General features: G+C 32.4%; 2 protein-coding genes and 1 long non-coding RNA gene across 5 annotated transcripts; all 3 read left to right on the forward strand.

The window, feature by feature from the left end:
• Positions 1-569: 569 nt before the first annotated feature.
• Positions 570-5323, forward strand: LOC109809712 (phosphoglycerate mutase-like protein 1). Of its 3 annotated transcripts, XM_020373095.3 has the most exons (9): positions 570-793; positions 871-978; positions 1046-1125; positions 2440-2602; positions 3785-3859; positions 4006-4094; positions 4488-4607; positions 4964-5008; positions 5089-5323. In XM_020373095.3, the coding sequence occupies exons 1-9, from the start codon at positions 728-730 to the stop codon at positions 5192-5194; spliced, it is 852 nt and encodes a 283-aa protein (XP_020228684.1). In that variant the 5' UTR covers positions 570-727; the 3' UTR covers positions 5195-5323. The 3 variants fall into 3 exon arrangements, with proteins under 3 accessions (XP_020228684.1, XP_020228685.1, XP_082924804.1); XM_020373096.3 differs by lacking the exon at positions 3785-3859 and having other exon boundaries at positions 573-793; XM_083068678.1 differs by lacking the exon at positions 3785-3859 and having other exon boundaries at positions 584-749.
• Positions 5324-8859: 3536 nt separating this feature from the next.
• LOC109808579 (uncharacterized) lies at positions 8860-10410 on the forward strand. The gene has a single exon (XM_020371631.3). It carries the CDS (start codon positions 8991-8993, stop codon positions 10302-10304), a length of 1314 nt encoding a protein of 437 aa, XP_020227220.1. The 5' UTR covers positions 8860-8990; the 3' UTR covers positions 10305-10410.
• An 8624-nt stretch (positions 10411-19034) lies between these two features.
• On the forward strand, positions 19035-20040 carry LOC109807663 (uncharacterized). The gene is made up of 3 exons (XR_002240486.3): positions 19035-19171; positions 19592-19703; positions 19835-20040. It is a non-coding gene; the product is annotated as an uncharacterized LOC109807663 (long non-coding RNA).
• The last annotated feature ends 83 nt before the right edge of the window (positions 20041-20123 follow it).

The raw sequence follows: 20123 nt of genomic DNA on the forward strand, positions 1-20123 counted from the left end.
AAATTTATTTTAAATTATAATTTTTTGTAAATCAGGTGGGTTGGTGGACGGTTCGTTTAGCTCACCAACCTGTGGTGGGCCAGGCCGGCTAGAAAAATTTGCATAATAAATTTGGTGGCCAAACTGACCTATTTTTTTTTTAGGTTCGTTCCTGGAGTATCCACCGCCTCCACCGTCGGCAGCAGTGACTAATCTCCTCGCTATGTTGGAGACATTTCAAAGGGTGAGATAGTTGGCCCCAAGATTTAACGTGGCTGCATACACAAGGTAGAATTCGAATCCCTGTTTAAGCGTGGATCAACCCCTACCGCTAAACCACACGCTTGAGGTTAAACTGACCTATTTTGAGAGCTCTAATAACAATCATCCTCTAAACATTAAATTATTAATATTTTTTAAGAAATTTATTATAAAATAATTATTTAATTTAATATTTTATAATTTAAATTAATATTTTAATGTTCGAAATGATTTTGGGAGCAAGCTTGTATCATTTATGATGAAAAAATATCTGGAATAAGATTTGGGTGGCATAATTTAATTGGCTAAGAATGCCATTTTATTTTACGGAAATGAGTCCCCCTAAGTAAGTATGAATTTGGCAGCAGAAGACGGCACTGCAGTCTGCAGTAGCAGCGAAGCAAAGAAATAGAGGAGAATAAAAATAAAATACATCAGCGTTCAGCACTGCCACTCACTCACTCACTCTGGATCTACGAAGAAGAAGATGGATTCCGGTGGTGGTTCAGGTCCGAGTCTGTTTCCGTTGCATCGTTGCAAAACCATTCACCTGGTTCGTATTAGTATCCACTCACTCTTCATCTCAACACGCGCATCAATCAATCATTGCTTCCTTGCTTCCTCCTCCAGGTGAGGCACGCGCAGGGGATCCACAACGTCGACGGTGACAAGAACTACAAAGCCTACATGAATCCCGATTACTTCGATGCTCATCTCACTCCCTTGGGGTGGAACCAGGTAATGCTATACTATAACCTCCACTCCTCACTCTTTTTCTTTCCTAATTCATCACCATCACTGCCAGGTTCATTATTTGCGAAACCATGTTCGTCACTCCGGCCTTTTAAACAGGATCGATCTCGTCATTGCATCTCCCTTGTTGAGGTTTCATTCATTCAAACTACCTTTACCTTTACAATATACTAATATACCTTGTGTTTCTACGGCTTTGGCTCGTTGGAACGTTATGATTTTGTCGTTTAAAAGGTGTCTTGGTGGGTTAACGAAGGAGAGTGTTTATAAAATAAAACTTAGCCTCGATTCTTAAGCGATGTGTGACTTTTAGGCATACCAGAACAAACTCCCTAGTCGATGCTAAGGGGCAAGAGTGGCCTAGGCCCTCCTTCTAGCGTCAAATGTTCCTACGTAAGTCTGTTACCGCATCTGAGGTATTGTCTGTTTTGACACTTGTTAGGCCGGTTTTGTCCTTTAAAAGGCGTCTCAGTGGGTTAAGGAGGGATGATGTTTATAAACTACCCTTAGCCTCGACTCCTAAGCCAGAACACCTTGTTATGAATGTTACGTGTTTCAGTTAATTTACTGTTCCATCCCTACATCTAGCAAGAGTGGCCTAGGCTCTCTTTCTAGCGCCAAATGTTCCTACCATAAGTCTTTTACCGCATTCGAGGTATTCTCCGCTTTGATACTTGTTGGGCCAGTTTTGTCCTTTAAAAGGCGTCTCAGTAGGTTAAGGAGAGATGATGTTTATAAACTACCCTTAACCTCGACTCCTAAGCGATATGAGACTTTTAGGCATACCAGAACACCTTGTTATGAATGTTACGTGTTTCAGTTAATTTACTGTTCCATCCCTACATCTAGCAACTATGCACTAACTGCGTCTTTATACAATTTGGTTGCCAAATGAGAGATTACTAAAGTTTATATTTTAGTCAGTCAGTGTTAGTGAGATATGAAAATATCAATGTGGAATGTTAAGTATGCACTAAGCTCCTCTCATGTTTTTGATAACTAGGTTGCTTACTTGGAATCATTAAACACTGTCATTACTTTGTGTGCTTGGAGAAGACTGAAATTTCCCACCCATTCTGTTAAAAACAAACATTTTTTTAATTCTGTAAATTCCTAAATCTCTCTGACCATAGGGTTTCCATGTAGGAAAATCTTGTTGGCAAATAATGTTGCGTGTGTTTAACGCTTTACTTGATGGGGGGATTCTCACTTGATATGGAGTTGAAACATTTGAGGACTAATTTGTATAGATGTGAACTATAAGGAACCAAAGCAACACAAGCTGTTGCTTTTATGGATCAAATTTTATTTAACTCCAATGTGTTTTTTCTCTCGTGAATCCTTAAAAGATATTTAGGTTATATTATGCTTGTGAAAATTTTCTTATAACTGCATTGAGGCTAAAGACAGCTGTTTTGACTTGCATGTTACAATTTATGGCTTTAGGACTCTACAAACAGCTGTTGGGGTATTTGGCGGTGATGGTTACACTGATAAAACGGATGTGCTTCCCCTGATGGTGGCAAATGCAGGAAATAGCAGCCATGCTGCAATTTCAAGTCTAAATTCCCCACCAATTGTTGCTGTTGAACTTTGTCGTGAACATTTGGTATGTGATTCTACACTGAACATCTTTTTACCTGTTCAGGAGAGAGTACATCATGTTGCTACGTCTACTCTTGTTAACAAGTTCAATCTCCATTTCAGCATAGGCAATTTTTGTGTCTTGGTCATAAAATTCATTTAGTCATCAAGATAATTCCTGCAAACCCATCATAAATTTGGAATCTTATTTCTAAAGGGGAAGGGGCATTCAAAATGTTTTTGCTTCATGATTAACAGACTTTATCCTGCAATTTATTTTATGGGCTGAGAATGGAGGATGGAACGAGAGTATTTATAATTCAGACCTACTTAGCCATAAGTAATGACTAGTGAGATCGATTCCCAATTCATTTTTTGTAGTCTTGCCTTAAATTTTGGCTTATAAGTTGAAGTCGTGTCTTAAATTTTGGCTTATAAGGTGTCTTTTGAAAGTCATTGGGTTATGATATTGTTTTTTAAAATTTCTAGATGTCGCCATAGGAGGTTGAACTTTAGGCATGATGAACTCATACAAACAACCTCCAAATACTTTGTATGTGTGCTGGCCAGAATGAAACTCCTAGAATTTGAGCTTAGGACTTAACATCACAAAACTAGCCCGTAAAGTGAGGACTGTCCATGCCTTATAAGCACTACTTAGGCAATACTTCTAGGCAGTGTAGGACTAAGCACACCTTCAAAGCTGCAATTAAGGCAGTCCTAAGAGGCTGCAATTAAGGTGGGTTAGAAGTGACCGCAATTAACTGCTTTACAACAGAATTCAAAAGAATTTGATAGCAATTCAGAAAGAAAAAAAGCATTGGGTGCATATGCTGTACGCACATGTATTCAACCAGTACCTGTACCTAATACATACCTAGTACAGGTCTAACAACCATTTAATGCATCATAGTCGATCAACTATAATGATCAGTTTGATGGTGTGAAGTCAACAGTAATTATTGAGCAGTGATCTTACTACTGGTCACTGAATGCTTGAGGCATCTATTCAAGTAAATTACTGATACAATAGAAAGTATGCAATCAATTCATTTTCTTTTTTCCAACTACAAATCATCAAAAGCCTACCTTTAATGAGCAAAGACAGTTTTAGTACATTTTTAACATAAGGTTCCTAAAACTTGATATTATCATTCACATGTGGGGTATGGACCTTACAAATTTCTCCATGGTTTTCCTCATGCAGGGAGTTCATCCCTGTGACAGAAGAAGAAGCGTTAGCGAGTATCAATTTCTTTTTCCTGCTGTTGATTTTTCACTGGCAAGTGCTTAGGTTTCAAGTGCCTGAATGCTTGTTGTTTGATTTAATTGAAGACAGATAATTCCTTTTTTTAGCAGTAAAAAGTTGGCCAAATTTTATTTTGTTCTCTTTGGGTTTATGTTAGTCTCTTCAAGTTTTTGTTTCAGATAGATAGTGATGAGGATACCTGGTGGAAGGCCAATGTTAGAGAGACAAAGGAAGAACTTGCAGACAGGGGGCTGAAGTTTCTGAACTGGTATGAGTTTGTTAGCATCAGAAACTTCTGAGGTTTCTATTATGAGTTTTTCTTTGGTCAGCAATACTACATATTGGAAACACACCAAAATTGGACTTTGATGTTTACGGTATACCAAGTTAATATAGTTCTACTATGTTAGGCTTTTTGCAATAGGAAGATAAAATGTATATATACATGTATGTCAATATTTTACTAGTTCAGGCTCTTTACTAAAATGTATATTGGCTCTTTACTAAAATGTATACATATGTATGACAATATTTTAGGAAATTTACTAGATATAGCAGAGTATGTGTTTAATGTAATTGAAGCTGCTCAAAAGACTGTCACTGAACTCACCTGTGACCCTGGAAATTTGTGAGACTGAGTTTTTACTTTTCACTTCATCAGGCTGTGGACACGAAAAGAGAAGGAAATAGCAATTGTTACTCATAGTGGATTCTTGTTTCATACTCTTAAGGCCTTTGGAAGTGATTGCCACCCCTTGGTAAAGAAAGAAATATCCAAGCAGTAAGCCCTCATCACCTCATGCCTCTGACCTAGTTGTTTGCGATTCACTTCCCTCTAAGCTAACTGAGTTGAATATGCATGATTTTTGAGAAAATATCCATTTGTTTCTTTCTTGATGTCTGCATTTATTAAAAGAAATCATTACTGGCTTTGTTATCACTTATCAGTCTTAGATATATAGAAGGTGAGTGCCAGCCATATTTTGCGCTTGTTATGTGAGGCATATATTGTTCTTATGTGGTAAGAGATCATTTTCCTTCAACTGAAACATGATGACAAATCTAGGCGATCCCGGGAGATGTTCATCAGTTTTTATATTGAAGTAAATGATTGACTCTTTTTGCATATCCTTGCAGCTTTGCCAATTGTGAGCTTCGCTCTATGGTCATTGTGGATAGAAGGTGAGTTTGCAAATATAAAATAAACAAACAAAAAGCAGGCTTCTTTCATCTTATTCAAGATTTGTCTGTTTTTTCTCCAGTATGATAGGATTGGAAGCATCAACGTTAACAACTAACTATCCAGGCAAGATACCTTCAGGACCGGACCTCCCTAGTGATGTTGCGGATGGGAACTCAAATAAATAAAGGGTTTGTTCTACTTGTTTGTATGTGTTCGGTATCATTTAAATATTGATCTGCAGAACATAATCATTCCTATTTGAAGATCATGACTCTTACCAAATCTAACGTGATTATTCCAGATTATACAAACTATCCTGATTCTGTCTTGAAACCTAACAATTATTGTCTGCAGAAGATATTTGTTAATCCAAGGATAACCTTGTAGGAAATCAGATGACCCGATAGTGGTAACAACACAGTCACAAACACATATGTGTCCTCTGTGTTGATGGAACAGTTTCGGTATTAAATTAATAAATCAATATTAAAATTAACCACATAACATTTGGCGTATCAAATCAATTTTGTATTCATACATTTTATTTTACTCTGGACAAGTCAACATCTTTTACTGGTGCCAATTGTCGCCATTTCCCCTTTTTAAAAAGCAGAATTGTTGCACACGAGCCTTTACTTTTTACGTTGTCAACTAAACGGGGAAGCAAACAAACAAATAGAGACAGATGATTGAGAGTGAGGCTGCCCATTTCAAGTTTATGAGCTCATTTGACGCTGTGTAATTTTCTTTTTTAAAAAATAAAATGCTATGTTTGTGTTGGAAAACGAAGTGGAGTTGAATTTACGAGACTTTTCATATAATTACTTGATTTTGATTTGTTTAGTTATTAAATTTTCTTATTGGATTATAATTAAAGTCAACAATATTCAAACATAAAAAACACGAAATTGGAAAGTGTGTTAGATTGTGCGTAGAATAGAACACCTCGAATCAAGTACTGTCCTCAAGTATTTGTATTGTGTCAATGTATCTCTTCGTTTATAAATTTGGATACCTACAACAGACACACTTTGAGCTATTTTTGACTTTGTAATCCTAATCTGGACGCCTATATATAGACAACACTTTCCCTAAATTGGTTATATCTCAAATTCTTTTGGTAAAACTTTGTCTATATCTTTTTAAATATTAGTAAGCTCAGGTCAAGTCAAACTACATGGAATTTAAGTAAAGACCACACAATAAGCTATTTATTTTTTTAGTTAATTTCATTTATGGTAACAACTGTCAGTAACATGCCTATTTCTTACTATTCTGGCGTTGACATGAACAAACACAACATTTAAACAGTGATCAAGCAACTAATAGCATAAAGCCAAGTAATTGACACTCGTATAAGAAGAAAAGTATCTACAGAATAAATTAATTAACGTTTGCATATCATCAACTATCAAATTAAATCATAGTAATAAGAGGCTTAAAAACAAGAAGAACTTTTTAAAAAAATGGGAAAGAGATAGAAAAAATTCTATGAAGATTAAGAGGGCGTTGAATCAAATTCCTTTTAAGGTGACTGTTTTGATAATAACAAACTTAATAATTTCACGACTACTTTATCCTTTTTTATTTTTAAATATACAGTTTTCTCTATAATATTTTAAAATAAATAATAAATGACATATAATATTCAATAAAAATAAATTTAAATATTTGTATCAATATGAAACATTCTAATTATTAATAGTCATTTTATTATAATTTAAAATGAAAAAGGCCGTGTTGGAAAAACAAGAGAGTCAGATAAAATTTTCCTACCCTCATTAATTGTGAGTGAAAGTCACACTCAAAGTAAATAAATGTAAAAGTAAAAGGATAAAATGGAAATAATCTTCCCTGACTATATAGTTTAATGTGAACAATTGTCATATTTACAACGAAAATCATGAGATGCAATTCTTTCCTAAGAATGAGAATAAATAGTAAACTAATTGAGAGGGTGAGAAAAGTGAAAACCTCATTCTCTAATTTGTATATTCTAATTTATATCAGGGTAGATGAGTAATCATATCATGTTATAAAACTTAATTATAAAAGTTGAAGAACTATATATATCATATTATAATTATGCAGTGTAACTACCCCAGAACTAGTGCTTCCTTGAGCAATAATTCTTTCTTGAAGCGATCTATATTGAATTGTGAATATGAATATTATATTTGTAGCGATTTTACTTTTCGTAAGCTAGAATACTATATGCAAGTAGAGGAGTAAACCAGCAATACCAATCGGTGTTTGGTCCAAGCTTTGTAGCTATTAATGTAAGATAACAGTAGCAAGATTAATGATCCCTACAAGCGTTGACAGTGTTGATTTATAATTACTTTTTTTCTTGTCATTTGTAATAGCATGACAGTATGTGATCGGCCATAACAATGTCCACGTAGACAAGAAGTTTATTTGCTCTTGGCTCAAACTTCAAAGAAACGAATCTCGACAAAAAAGGTTCTCTTGCTCTTGGTTCGAACTTGAAAGTCAAAGGAACAAATCTTTTTCTATGCAGCCTCATTCATCAAATTAAAATTACCTTCCACTTATTTAAATGGTATAACAAAGTGTTAAGTTGATTTTTCAGAACCGGACAAAAATCATAGTTCAGTCTTCAAAGTAGCATGTTACAGGAAATTAAAATAGAGAAATATGATCATGCATGCATGTAGCGGAATTTGTGGGCGTTACAGATAAGACACTACCCTTATTCTGGTGGGTGGGTACGTGAGTCCAGTGAAAGTGCAGCTATAAATTGCACATTAAATTTGTCCCTCTTTCATTGGATAACTTTGTGTGATACACAATTGATTTCATTTTAGCACTTTTGTGTTCACGTGGGAGATTACTTTTTAGCGAGGCATATTACATAAGACAGCAAAGTTTCACGGTGGGGAACATGCTTCACCCACGTTACATATATATCCAAACAGAGCCTAGTTCGGTAAGGCACTCTATTTCCTTCACCCAAGTCATGCTCAATTATTGAACATTCATCTCAAGTTTTGTATGAGGAGTAATTGTGCGTGAACAACTTAGAAAGTATTAATAACTCAGCTTTCAAATACAAAATGATCAGGATGATGATGAAAGCTATACCATGCTTGCTCTTTCTAGGACCCTAGTCCATCACATAGAAGCAAAATGAAGGAGAAAAGAAATGTGGATTTCCTAGTCAGAGTGTCTATCTTGTTGCATGTGTGTTTCCCTTGTTTTGGCTCTATGTGGAATCTGCTTAACCTTTTGACCTTCTAGATTTTACCCTTCCTTTTCCAAACCAATATTCCTTGTCTCCTCCAATGCCTGTTGGTTCTTCCATGTGTAAAAAACTTAAGTGCAGCAAAACTAATGGAATATTATTAATTCCTTGTAAATGACCATACAATGTTTGGTATCCATGTTTAATTTCCTACCACAATCTGTTTTAATTCGCAGTAGCTATAGCGGTATAGATTGTCAATTCAAGATATATAATTAATCAATTTAAGCCGTTGAACATGCAGCGACAGTGGATATAGTTATGGTAGGGTGTCTATTCTGGCGGATCACATTCAAAGATTGTTTTAACACAACTTGATGTTAAAAATTTAATAAAAATTCATTAAATAAAAAGTAGAGTAATTGGATTTTTAACATCCAATAAACACTTGCCTTATCCGTGGAAACAAAAACATATGATAATAAGATATTGTTTGGTGGTTAGTGGTTACCAAAATCGCAGTCAATAACTCTGATAGCAACGTTGATGAGAAAAAGAAAAAAAGAAAAAGAAAATTGTAGGATAATTAGGGTTGTCTGAAGGGAAATGAACTGTAGTTCATGTGATATGCATTATCTGTTAATATAGAAATGAAGAGTGTGAAAATGACTCTCTTATCCCTTCTGGCACACTCCTAGAGTGGGTCCCGCAAGAAGAAAAACAGGGTCAGAACAAAAATATAAATAAAAAAAAGTCTCACATCGAACGCATAGCAAATGGAGAACTACCAGTACCCGTCGTACCCGGACTCCGGCGACTCCTCGCCGCGCTCAAGAGAGATCGACTTCGAGAACCCACCGCCGTGGGACGACCAGCAAAACCAAACCTACAAAGCAAAGTTCATGTGCAGCTACGGCGGCAAGATCCAGCCGCGCACGCACGACAACCAGCTCTCCTACGTCGGCGGCGACACCAAGATCCTCGCCGTCGACCGCTCCATCAAGTTCACCACCTTCCTCTCGAAGCTCGCGGCGGTCTGCGACACGCCGCCGCAGGAGCTCACCTTCAAGTACCAGCTCCCCGGCGAGGACCTGGACGCGCTGATCTCCGTGACGAACGACGACGACCTCGAACACATGATGCACGAGTACGACCGACTCTACCGCCCTAACTCTAAACCCGTGAGAATGAGACTCTTCCTCTTCGCACTTTCCGCAAACCCTAATTCCTCTTTCTCCTCCGATCGCGACGCTGTCAAAACCCCTCCCCTTCCTCCTTCCAACGTCGATTACCTCTTCGGCCTCGACAAGGCCGTCGCTCCTCCTCCCATCGCGCCTTCCTTCGCCGCGGTCAAGTTCCACGATCCCGTTCCGGAGCCCGCCGCGCCGCCGCCGGAGTATCACCCCCGCGCTCCCGCTCCCGCTCCCGCTCCGCCTCCCGTTTCCGATCCCAACGTCAGTACACTCGAAATTCACCGGCAGTTGCATCAGGAGATGCAGCGTTTGCAAGTCGCCGAGAGCGAGTACCGGAGGCGGAGCGAGGATGGATTCGCCGCGGGAGGGGATTATTACTTGCAGAAGCCGCCGGAGAAGGTTTCGCCGCCGGGATACTGGCCGGAGAAGCAGTTCTCCGGCGAGGGATATCAGACCACCGTCACGACGGCTCCCGGCGGAGGTGACCAGGCGATGTACGTTATTCCGGCGCCGGGGACGTACTACCATGCGCCGATGGTGAGGCCGGCGGCGCAGGGGTACTACGCGGTGCCGAGGATGGGTTCGGAGGGGTACCGCGAGCAGGCGGTGTACGGCGGCGTTGCGCAGCCGAAAGCGGCGTTTTCGTCGGCGGGGGCGGTTAAGGGGTCGGCGTACGCGGAGGGGTACGGCGTGGTGAGGCCTGGCGGGGTGACGGAGAATGCGGCGTACACGCAGGTGGCGTATGATAGTGCGAGTGGGAGGCAGGTTTACTATACTGCGCCGGGAGGGGTGGTGCAGTATCAAGGAGTTGCGGATGCGAGGCCGGTAGGGGTTTCGGTGGCCCAGGATGGTAAGGTTGTTAACAAGGTCTCTCATTCTCAACAAGGTTCTGTCTGATTATCTTTTCTTTTCTTCTTCTTTTTTTTCTTTTTTTTAATAATATTACATAAATATGCTTTGTTTCCTCTTGCTTATATATAATAATACCAATATTGTTAGCTCATTATCTATGACTATGCTTATTGTTTCACTTTCCTTCCATGACTGTTATTTCTTTAAATATATTGTTAATAGCAGAAAGGCATGTACATCTGGAATTTGAGAGTTTTGTCCTTTTTTCTTGGTCTTAATCATGGTTGAACATGAGAGTTGATTGTGCGCATGCATGCGAACAAAAATGTAGCAATCACATATTTAATCGAATGGGCAATTGAGATAATTTTGGATCCCACCTGTCCTTCCCCAACTAATACTAGTCTTTGACAAGTTTAATTTCATATGCGCCCATAAGGCCTATGAAGAGGTACTTAGTTTTTTTTTTTTTTTATTTCTCATATTTAACCGACATTCAAAATAAATTTATATTCATTTAAACATTTTATTATAAAATATGTTCTTAAAAGACTTTAAAATATGTTAATATCATAAAAATAAATTAGATTTAATTCTTATAAAATTTAGCATATATATATATATTAGGATCGATTCAATGATAAAGAATTGGGATAATATGTAATGATTTGTCTTGATCATCAAATTTACATAATCATCTTTCACAAGTAGCGAAAACTACTTTAAATTCTTACAATTAATATGTTCATGTAACTTAAATATATATATACATACACACATATATACATACATACATGTTACTCGAATCTTTAATAGTGAAAATAAAAATCATAAGTCATTGGTCAAGGAATGTTTATAGAAACTATAACAACTTGCCTTGTGCATCACATTCACGGAATTACCCTATAACAAACAACAAAAACTACTTAAAATACTCAACATTAATATGTTCACAACACTTAGATATATGCACACACACACATATATATATATATATATATATATATATATATATATATATATATATGTGTGTGTGTGTGTGTGCGCGCGCGCGCGCGCGTGTAAACCAACAAACTATACAAAAACATATATACATAGGTACAATAATTCATAATTGTGAAAATAAAAACCCTTAGTCGACAATTAAGTAATGTCTATATAGGTTAACAAAAGTATTCATCGACTACATTGTTGACAACATTGCTCCATAATAGCTTCACAAGCTCACTCTAGTTAACCTAATCTTGCTCCCATGAAAATTATGAACATCACAGTTCAAATTACATGAAAAACACGTTAGGATAAACTAGATTTAAAAAATAAAGTAAGTATGGGAATAAGTCTCTATACTTAACTCCATCATGCAAATGAAGCAAGTACATGCTCTGATTTGTATCCACAATAATCATCATGTTTGAAAGCTAAAACACCAAAGCAAGTTTAACATTCACCATTATCTCCATTTTGATTAAAAGTAACAACATGAAATCAACAAATCAAGCACCAAAAACTAATTTTAACTTCCCTTACCTCAACTCCGAACAACTGAAAATGAAGAAGAGGAAGTAAGAATGGAAGGGACGTTAGAGTTTTGTGAAGCTTTGCACAACACCAAAACGCTCTAATTCTCAACTCTAAGCTTTGAATCCAAATCAACTACACGAATCAACAACTCGAAGATCCTTGGTAAGTTGAGAGAAAAATAAGGAGAAAGATCAGAACTTGAAACCCTCTCATTAGTTTATCTTTATAGATTTCTTAATAATGAATTTATGGAACTCAATTATAAAAGAAAACTTTATATGTTTCCTTTCCTTTAAGTTTAACCAAACATTTGGTCAAAGAACCCTCTCTAGCATGCACCATGCCCAAAATTAGGCAAAGATACAACATTACATTGCATGTGTAAGATTATAGGTTTGAACCATGATACTATTATTGTAATTCTAATAGATGAAAAAAAATGATAAATTAATGTATTTTAAAATAAAGTCAAATCCAAGACTAATAATGCTTAGTCTAACCCATCATTTCCACCCCCACGTGGACATTTATTAGTGACTTTATTTTTTATAAAAATGTCAATATATATTAATTAAAAATTAACTTATTATAAAAAATCAATAACTCGATAATTTATTATACTTTATTTTTTATTATATTAAATGATATTAGAGTGTAAAAGAAGAATTAATGAAAATGAATTATTACTTTTTAAATAATTAGTAATATTCAATAAAATAGATATCTTAGTTAAATTTGCTAAAAGTTATAATAACGAAAACATTAAACAAAAAAAAAGTATTTAATTAAAAACTTAAGAAATGTTTAATATTTTTCATTTAGTATAAGTAAAATATAATTTAGAATTATTGTTCCAAAGTTATAGTAGAGTGGAATTATTCTGGTAGAGCAAGAGTGCGTTTTATCTACAATCATATGCCCACGATTGTTCCCACTACGTCGAAGGATCACTTAGTCACCCCATAACTATTGCGCCTTCACACTACTCATACTGCTCTATGCTAATTATATAATAATTTTATAATAACTAAAAAATAATTTATAATTAATTGAGAGTATGAAAATTGTTTTTTAAGACTAGTCTTTTAAGATATGAAGATTCATTTTAAGATATTTCTAACCATATATTTAATTAACAAATTAAGTCACGTCTTATTTTTAAAAGAGAAGAGTAAAATCTATCCATTTTTGACAAACATAAAATCTAAAAAAAGAAAATAAAAGTCAATATTGTATGGCTACCTAACGTACGAAAGAAAGTGTAGGGTTTTAATGTATGCAATATACGAGTGGACCACTAACATATGCTTTTAACTACGTTAATCATATAATTAACCATTTTTCTATTACAAGTTGCCATTCAAGCCCTAACCCTTCACTTACTTTCTCTACTTTTACCATTCCCTTTTTGAAAATAATATAAACTCACACTTTATTGCAATCACGCTCATAATTACTTCCATTTATATCACCCATCACTCCATGTATGTAAGGAAATTATTTATGGAACTTGAGTGTATTCACAAAAATTGGGAAAGTTGGATTGTATAATAGATCATAAATAAAATATATTTTTAATAAAAAATAATTTTGAGATATTTAATTTTATTTGAGCATAGTAAAAAATAATAATTTTATATAATAAATCAGTTTCAAGACAAAAAAGTTGTTGAAAAATAACCATAAGATTCAATTTTTTTATATTAAAAATAGCTTGTTTTTAGGGGAAAAACTGTATCAAAATAAGTTATTATCCCATACAACCAGCCTATTCATAAACTTCCTTTTTCTTAAAAAAAAACTAGCTGAAAGTTGGGAAATACTCTTTCCCAAACACGCACCTAGTTGAAAGATGTTAATGAATTATCACTACTTGGCAAGGTATGTTAGGATAGTTTTTTTTCATAAACACCTATGAGAGAACAAAAGAAGATCTATATAAAATAAATATCTTCAAAGATGGAGGTGTGTTCAATAAAACTGGTTAATAAATTAAATTGGTTAAAAGAATTATAAATTATAAGTTAGGAATTGAAAAAGTAAAGGCTTATAAGATAACTAGTTAAATTAAAAGAATTTGATGAGATTAGTTAATAAGCTAGTTGGTTAAAATGATATTTATTTATTTAATAAGGAGAATGAAAAACTAATATGTAAACAAAATATTTTATAAATTATAAAGGATAAAGATAATTTTAAGTAAATCAATGAAGATAAAAAAATTTAAAAATTATAATGTAAAAGTTGCTTCAATTAATTTACAAAAATAAATTATAAGCTCACAAAAAGATTCATGTAACTATTGCATACTAACCGATAGATAAAATATGTATTAATGTGACAATTAACTGTTTATTAGTTATAAGATTAATAAAGTTAATATTCAAGTACAACAAAAAGATTAACTTGTATAATATAGTTAAAATTTAGGTATTTAGATACCATAAAAAATCTTTCAATAATCTACATGTCACTTTTATCATCTTTTAAAGATCAAATTAAATATTTTATCAATCACCTTTAAATTAAATTGAATTTCGCCAAAATTTTAGTCAAACTTTTCTGGCAGTGTAACACCACCGGAGGTGTGATTCAGAGGCGATTTTTCATTTTTAAACATACATGTTATCATAAATTAATAAGTATTTTTTATATCATATATCTTTTTTAATTTAAGTAAAATTTAAAAGTATAAATTTAAAATGTTTATAAAACAATGAATTACGAAAAAAATACTAATGACTGAGTATAAAAATCAGATAAACATAATTATTAGCTGGTTTTTTTATATAAAAAAAAGAACAGTATAAATTTTTTTTGAAAGAAAGTTTTAGGCAATATAGATAGCGAAGATTTGATATGAATAAACTAATGTAAAAATTCTTTTGAAAAATTGAAATTAAAATATATAGAATAAAAATAATATTTAAAAAATAATTAATAACTTGAAAATTCTTTAAAATGTAGAATTTAACATATAACAATATATAAATGAAATTCCTCTTTTAAACCTATTCTTAATAAAATATTTATAATCTTTTATGATATTTTTATATTTTTTCATTAACGTAACTCTTAATGATAAAATTAGTGGTTGAATGTGAAGAGATTGAGGTAATTAGAAGCATGAGACCTAAGTTTAATATTCATTGTCATCATCTTTATAATTTCTTATCTTTACTAAAAGAAAAAAAGACTAACTACCAACTCTATATATATTAGCATAAAATAGATATTTTACGACTTTATATATTTATTTTAAGGATATAAAAGTAAAATGAATGATAAAAGTAATAAAAATATAAATAAACTATTTCTAGAATAAAAACTCATTTTACCATTCACGTTTTTTTTAATTTATTGATAGAACAACTATTGTCCATGAATGAACCATTGCTTTTATTTTAGGATCATCAGTGAAGAAAAAAAGAAAAGTGTAAACAGAATAATTGGAAAAGGGTAACATAAAAGTCAAAAACACAGGAACAAAAACCAGTGGCGTTTAACCAAATCTACCTTCTATTCATTTCTCTTTTCACATTTATTACACTGATTCTAAATGAATTTCTATAACTTAAATATGAAATTGTAAAATAAAGGCAAATAACATAAATAAAAGGGAAAAAAGTAAGAGAAACTGAATTGATAGTGGAATTATTTTCTTAAAGCATTATTATGATCTTAAAATTCAAAATTAAAAGTTTTCACATGTTTTTTTTTATATATATATAAATCAGAATAATTTCTTAAAGTCTCTTCATCATTTAATTAAAAAAAAAAATCACCACCAACAACATTCATTTATTAGGAGACTATAAACTTTTAGCTTAAGTAACCACATTATTCTTATTCATATACCCTTCAATGTGTTTCAATCCATCAATGTGAAACTTGATTTTCAATACTCTCCCTCAAATTCAACTAACCTAACCTAATGACTTTTAAATATTGACTTGCTTTTCTTTTCTTTTCTTTAGTTTTAGAGGCTTTAGGTCTTTTTTTTTATAATTTTTTTTAAAAAAATTTTGGACAGCATGTCGTTCATGTACCTATATATATATCCTTTTAATTTATTTTTGTGTTATTAATATGATTCTTGTTCTCCGACATTTGTTTGTTCGTGTATTATCACAAGTATTTATGTCATTTTAATATTTTTGAAAAGTATTTAGATAAAGGCGTGCTTAATTATTGTATTCGTGAAAACGTAATAATCACACTCAATTCCTTTAACCTAATAAATATATAATATTGAGACAAAATTAGCTTCTAAGAAAAGCAACAAAACAAATACGTAACAGGAAATCAATAATTTGAGAGGGTGGTCCATATCATCCAAATTTTCTACACGAAGCATAAAAAATATATATATTTTTTAGTATTAAACAAAAGTGTATAATTAATTTTTGAATTTAATATTATTAATTAAGTTAAAACATTGTTTTATGGATAGATAGTAAGTAAAAGAAATAATGTATTAAATTAAATGGCGTGATTATTGTGTGCCCTGAAAACGAAACATCTAACGACCAAAATAGTCCAAACCTACTATTTCTTTCTTTTAAGACACTTAGAAATATTTTTACTTTCCTTAAGATATATGAGAATGATGTAAGTAAAAGATTAAATATTTGTGTTTATTTTTAGAATAATTATGTTATTGTTATGAAGTATATTAACTTTGTTGATGACTAGTCAAATAATTTGTCTAACTATTTTTTAGTAAGATTTCTACTAATAATATTTTTTCATTGGCAGTAACTAAACTCAAGACTTTACTTAAAATAATAAGTCCAACCACACTCGAACAAACAAAGTTAATATTTATGTCTAAAATGATACAAATATTTGTGTTTATTAAGATTAAATTGATTAATAAATAGTTTTTAAATTCGAATTTTTTTAACAATATAATTGTAATATGTTTTGAATGAATTAGATTAACAGAGAAAACACGGATGATAAATGAACTAGATGTTACCTACAGCTGTCAAAGTGGGCTCCAGCCCGTGGGTCAACTCGGCCCACCTTGAAAACAGGCCGAGCCGGGCCAAGAAAATGAAAAAATTTATGATGGGTCAAAAAATATAACTCGGCCCACTTTCGACCCGGCCCACCCGAGTTGAACCCGTGGTGGGCCGGGTGCCCCACCTGACCTACTTACCAACCCATCCCCTAAAGTTGTTACCATTGTTCCCTTGCAGGCTTTTTTTTTGTTTGGAAATTGCACTAGCTCAAGGAGTTAGATTTGACATGTCAAATGTTTTCAAAGAGTATGAATGTATGATATGTTAATATTTACAAATGTTTAATATTAATGAGATCTAGTGCTCAATGGTTGTATAACTAACATTAAAAAAATTATATAAATAAATTTGATGAGACAAATTTTATATTTTATTAATTAATAAAAAATGGTTTTAAATTGTCTTAAAATAAAAAATTATTTTTTTCAAAAGAGCAAAATTAATTCAAATTTAAAAATCATGCTAAATCTTCTAAAAGTAAATGATAAAAAAATGTATTTTAATTTTCAAAAGAATATGTTACAAAATATTAAACCAGCCCATTAGCTTGATTCATGATTATAATCCCAACCTTTTGAAGAAAACTCCATACCAGTTTTCTTGTCTAATGCAAATCATATACTATTCTTATTTATCATGTTAGAAAGGCCACATGTTGAGGCTCTTGCATTTTATATAAACTATTTGAAAAAGGCCTATCCCACTTGCCCTAAATACATTTGGGAGCAACTATTTAGAGTTAATTTTTAACTCTTCACATTTTTTTTTTTAGTTTCTTTTACAAATATTTAGACTATTCTTAACCTCACATACTCCTTTCAAATTCCTATTTTCCTTACTTGAAGGATATTTTATGAAAAAAGAATTAAATGTTTTTATTTTTCAAATACGAGGTAATTTAAAAATAAAAAGATGAGGTAATTTTATTTTTTATCTCTCAAAACTCAAATTTAAAATTATTTTTTTAATCTTTATAATATATTATAAAAAACTTGTTTTATTCTCTTTGTTCAAATATTGTTAGTATATATTAAACAAAACTACCTAATACTAAATCTATCATACAAAAGTCACTTATTAATAATTTTATTAGTGTAAATATCATACATTAAATTCAAATGATGATATACAACTAAATTATATATTTTATCAGTAATACTGCAGGTGATCATGACAAATTAAAACAAAAAAAAAATCATAAAACTAAAATGATTAATTTTAAATTTAAAGCAAAAGAAACAAACTTGTTTCAAGTTTAAAAGACTTTAAAATGTAATTGAAAAGACATTTGAGGAGTTTATAAGCTCATTTAATTAACCTATAAACTAATTTTAAGATTGTTTGGTATAAAAGCTTGTTTTAGAAGTTTATAACTTATTTTTATAAGTTAGTTGAAATAGTTTATTTATAAACTTCTAAATTTTTTTTTTACTTTTTCCTTATCTATTATCATTAATTACTTGAAATTTCTTTTTTTTCATTTTTAATTTTTAAAATCATTTTACATACATCTTATTAGATAAATAAATATATTATTTTACATTAAACAATTATCTTATCAACCAATTTTACTAAACAATTTCAATTATAGTTAATATATAAGTTTCTAACTTTTCAACTTTTAGTTTATGACTTATAAGTCCTCTTACTTGTGTTCACACGTGACAGCATGCCAAGGTTGTCTCACACTCACTCATAAGGGAATGCAAGAAACTTCAAAGATTAAAATAAAATTAAAAAAAAAAAAAAAATTGCCTACCTGTACTCTCTATTTCCCACCCATCGCATCATGCCACGTGTACAAGCTCCAAACCTTTTCTGATTTTCTTTGAGTTCTATTCAAAATGTTTTACAAGAAAAATCTTTTGTATTCAATTAATATTTAGTCTTGTCTTCCTCTGGAATTCATAACTAAAAGGACTCAATAATTATTATTATTATTATTATTCTTGTTCTGCAGAGACCTATGACTATGAGAGTAGGAGTGGTGGATAGTAACTGTCTTCAACCATATAAATATAAACAAAGAACTATATGGTATCTTCAAATAGTAGTGATTCTGAAGTTATATGTCAAGGACCAATTAATTAAAATAAAATAAACTAAATTTAAATGTTAATATTTTTTTTTTTCTGGATCTTTCTGATTCCTTAAATTTTTCTCCGCGCCACTTGTTATATTCTCTCTGCCTTTTACTTAAAGCCTGTCTCCCTCTGTATAGTAATACGTATTTGTGAAGCACTTACTTTGGTTAATCATTTGTAAGTTGTCTTCCAAAAAATCTTCTGAAATTTTGTCTTTTGTGATTTTCAGTGGAAGACATGAGTGAGAACGAATATGGATACTCATATCCTGCTCAAGGTACATGCTTACAGACACCTCACATCCTTAAATTTAACACAAACCTTTTGTTCACCTTAGGTGGATGCTTCTGAATTTCCTGCATCTTTTGTTTTGTTTCTTCTCATGCAAACAAAATAAAAGTTAGTTAGTTGTTAATCAAACCAATAGAGTCAGTTTAGTAGTTAAGAAATTGAATTAGATGTATGAAAATTTAAGTTTGATCTTTATTGTAATTATTTTACTGATTAGAAGAAAAAAAAAAGTTGTCGTTAATCAATGCATTTTTGCTTATAAAAAAATAAGTTAGTTGCCGCAGCTAATCAATTTCCTCCCTTTTTGCATATATAAACCATTAATTGCTTGAATTTGAAGGCTCTCAATTTATGTTAATTACTATAGGTAGTAGTAGTAAATAATTGTTATGATAATGTCCTTCAGGTCCTTGTCAAGGGCCACCTCCAGTGGCTGCACCTCCATAGTACTATGCTGCTCCATCATCCAAAAGAGAAATGGGGTGTCGGAAAGAAATAGTGTTTACATACATTGGAAGGTCAAATTCGTCGTTCCATTGAGCCAAAAATATAATTTATTCCTTTTTAAGTCATGCAGGTATTATATTCCCATCTTATTGTTAAAAGCTTTTGTTTGATTTTGCTTTGCTTGTTTTGCACAAATCTGCAGCCTAGTAGCTTTATGTTGCTACTGCATACTGAACGAATGCTGCTGCTGCTGCTGAGACCAACTATTATTCTGGCTAGTTAATTAGTATTATGGTAATGAGGAAGACTATTATTGCAAATATTGTATTTAATTGAGGTTGTTATCTGTATTAGAATATAAATTATATATGTATGAGTATTGAGTACTAGTGGACTGTTCTTTGATTATCGTTTGTTACAAAATACTAACACTTGAAGCTACATTATTAGCAAGGATATTTGAGAAGAGAATTAAATTTGGTACTCGACAC

This window comes from Cajanus cajan, chromosome 2 (assembly GCF_000230855.2).
Source record: "Cajanus cajan strain Asha chromosome 2, NIPB_CcT2T_4, whole genome shotgun sequence".
Taxonomy (NCBI): domain Eukaryota; kingdom Viridiplantae; phylum Streptophyta; class Magnoliopsida; order Fabales; family Fabaceae; genus Cajanus; species Cajanus cajan.

Bases quoted from the DNA above. Each gene is read 5' to 3' on its own strand.
- LOC109809712 (XM_020373095.3), top strand. From the start codon at position 728: ATGGATTCCGGTGGTGGTTCAGGTCCGAGTCTGTTTCCGTTGCATCGT. The intron at 979-1,045 runs GTAATGCTATAC...CATCACTGCCAG, and splicing joins CTCCCTTGGGGTGGAACCAG to GTTCATTATTTGCGAAACCA. The intron at 5,009-5,088 runs GTGAGTTTGCAA...TTTTTTCTCCAG, and splicing joins ATGGTCATTGTGGATAGAAG to TATGATAGGATTGGAAGCAT.
- LOC109808579 (XM_020371631.3), top strand. From the start codon at position 8,991: ATGGAGAACTACCAGTACCCGTCGTACCCGGACTCCGGCGACTCCTCG.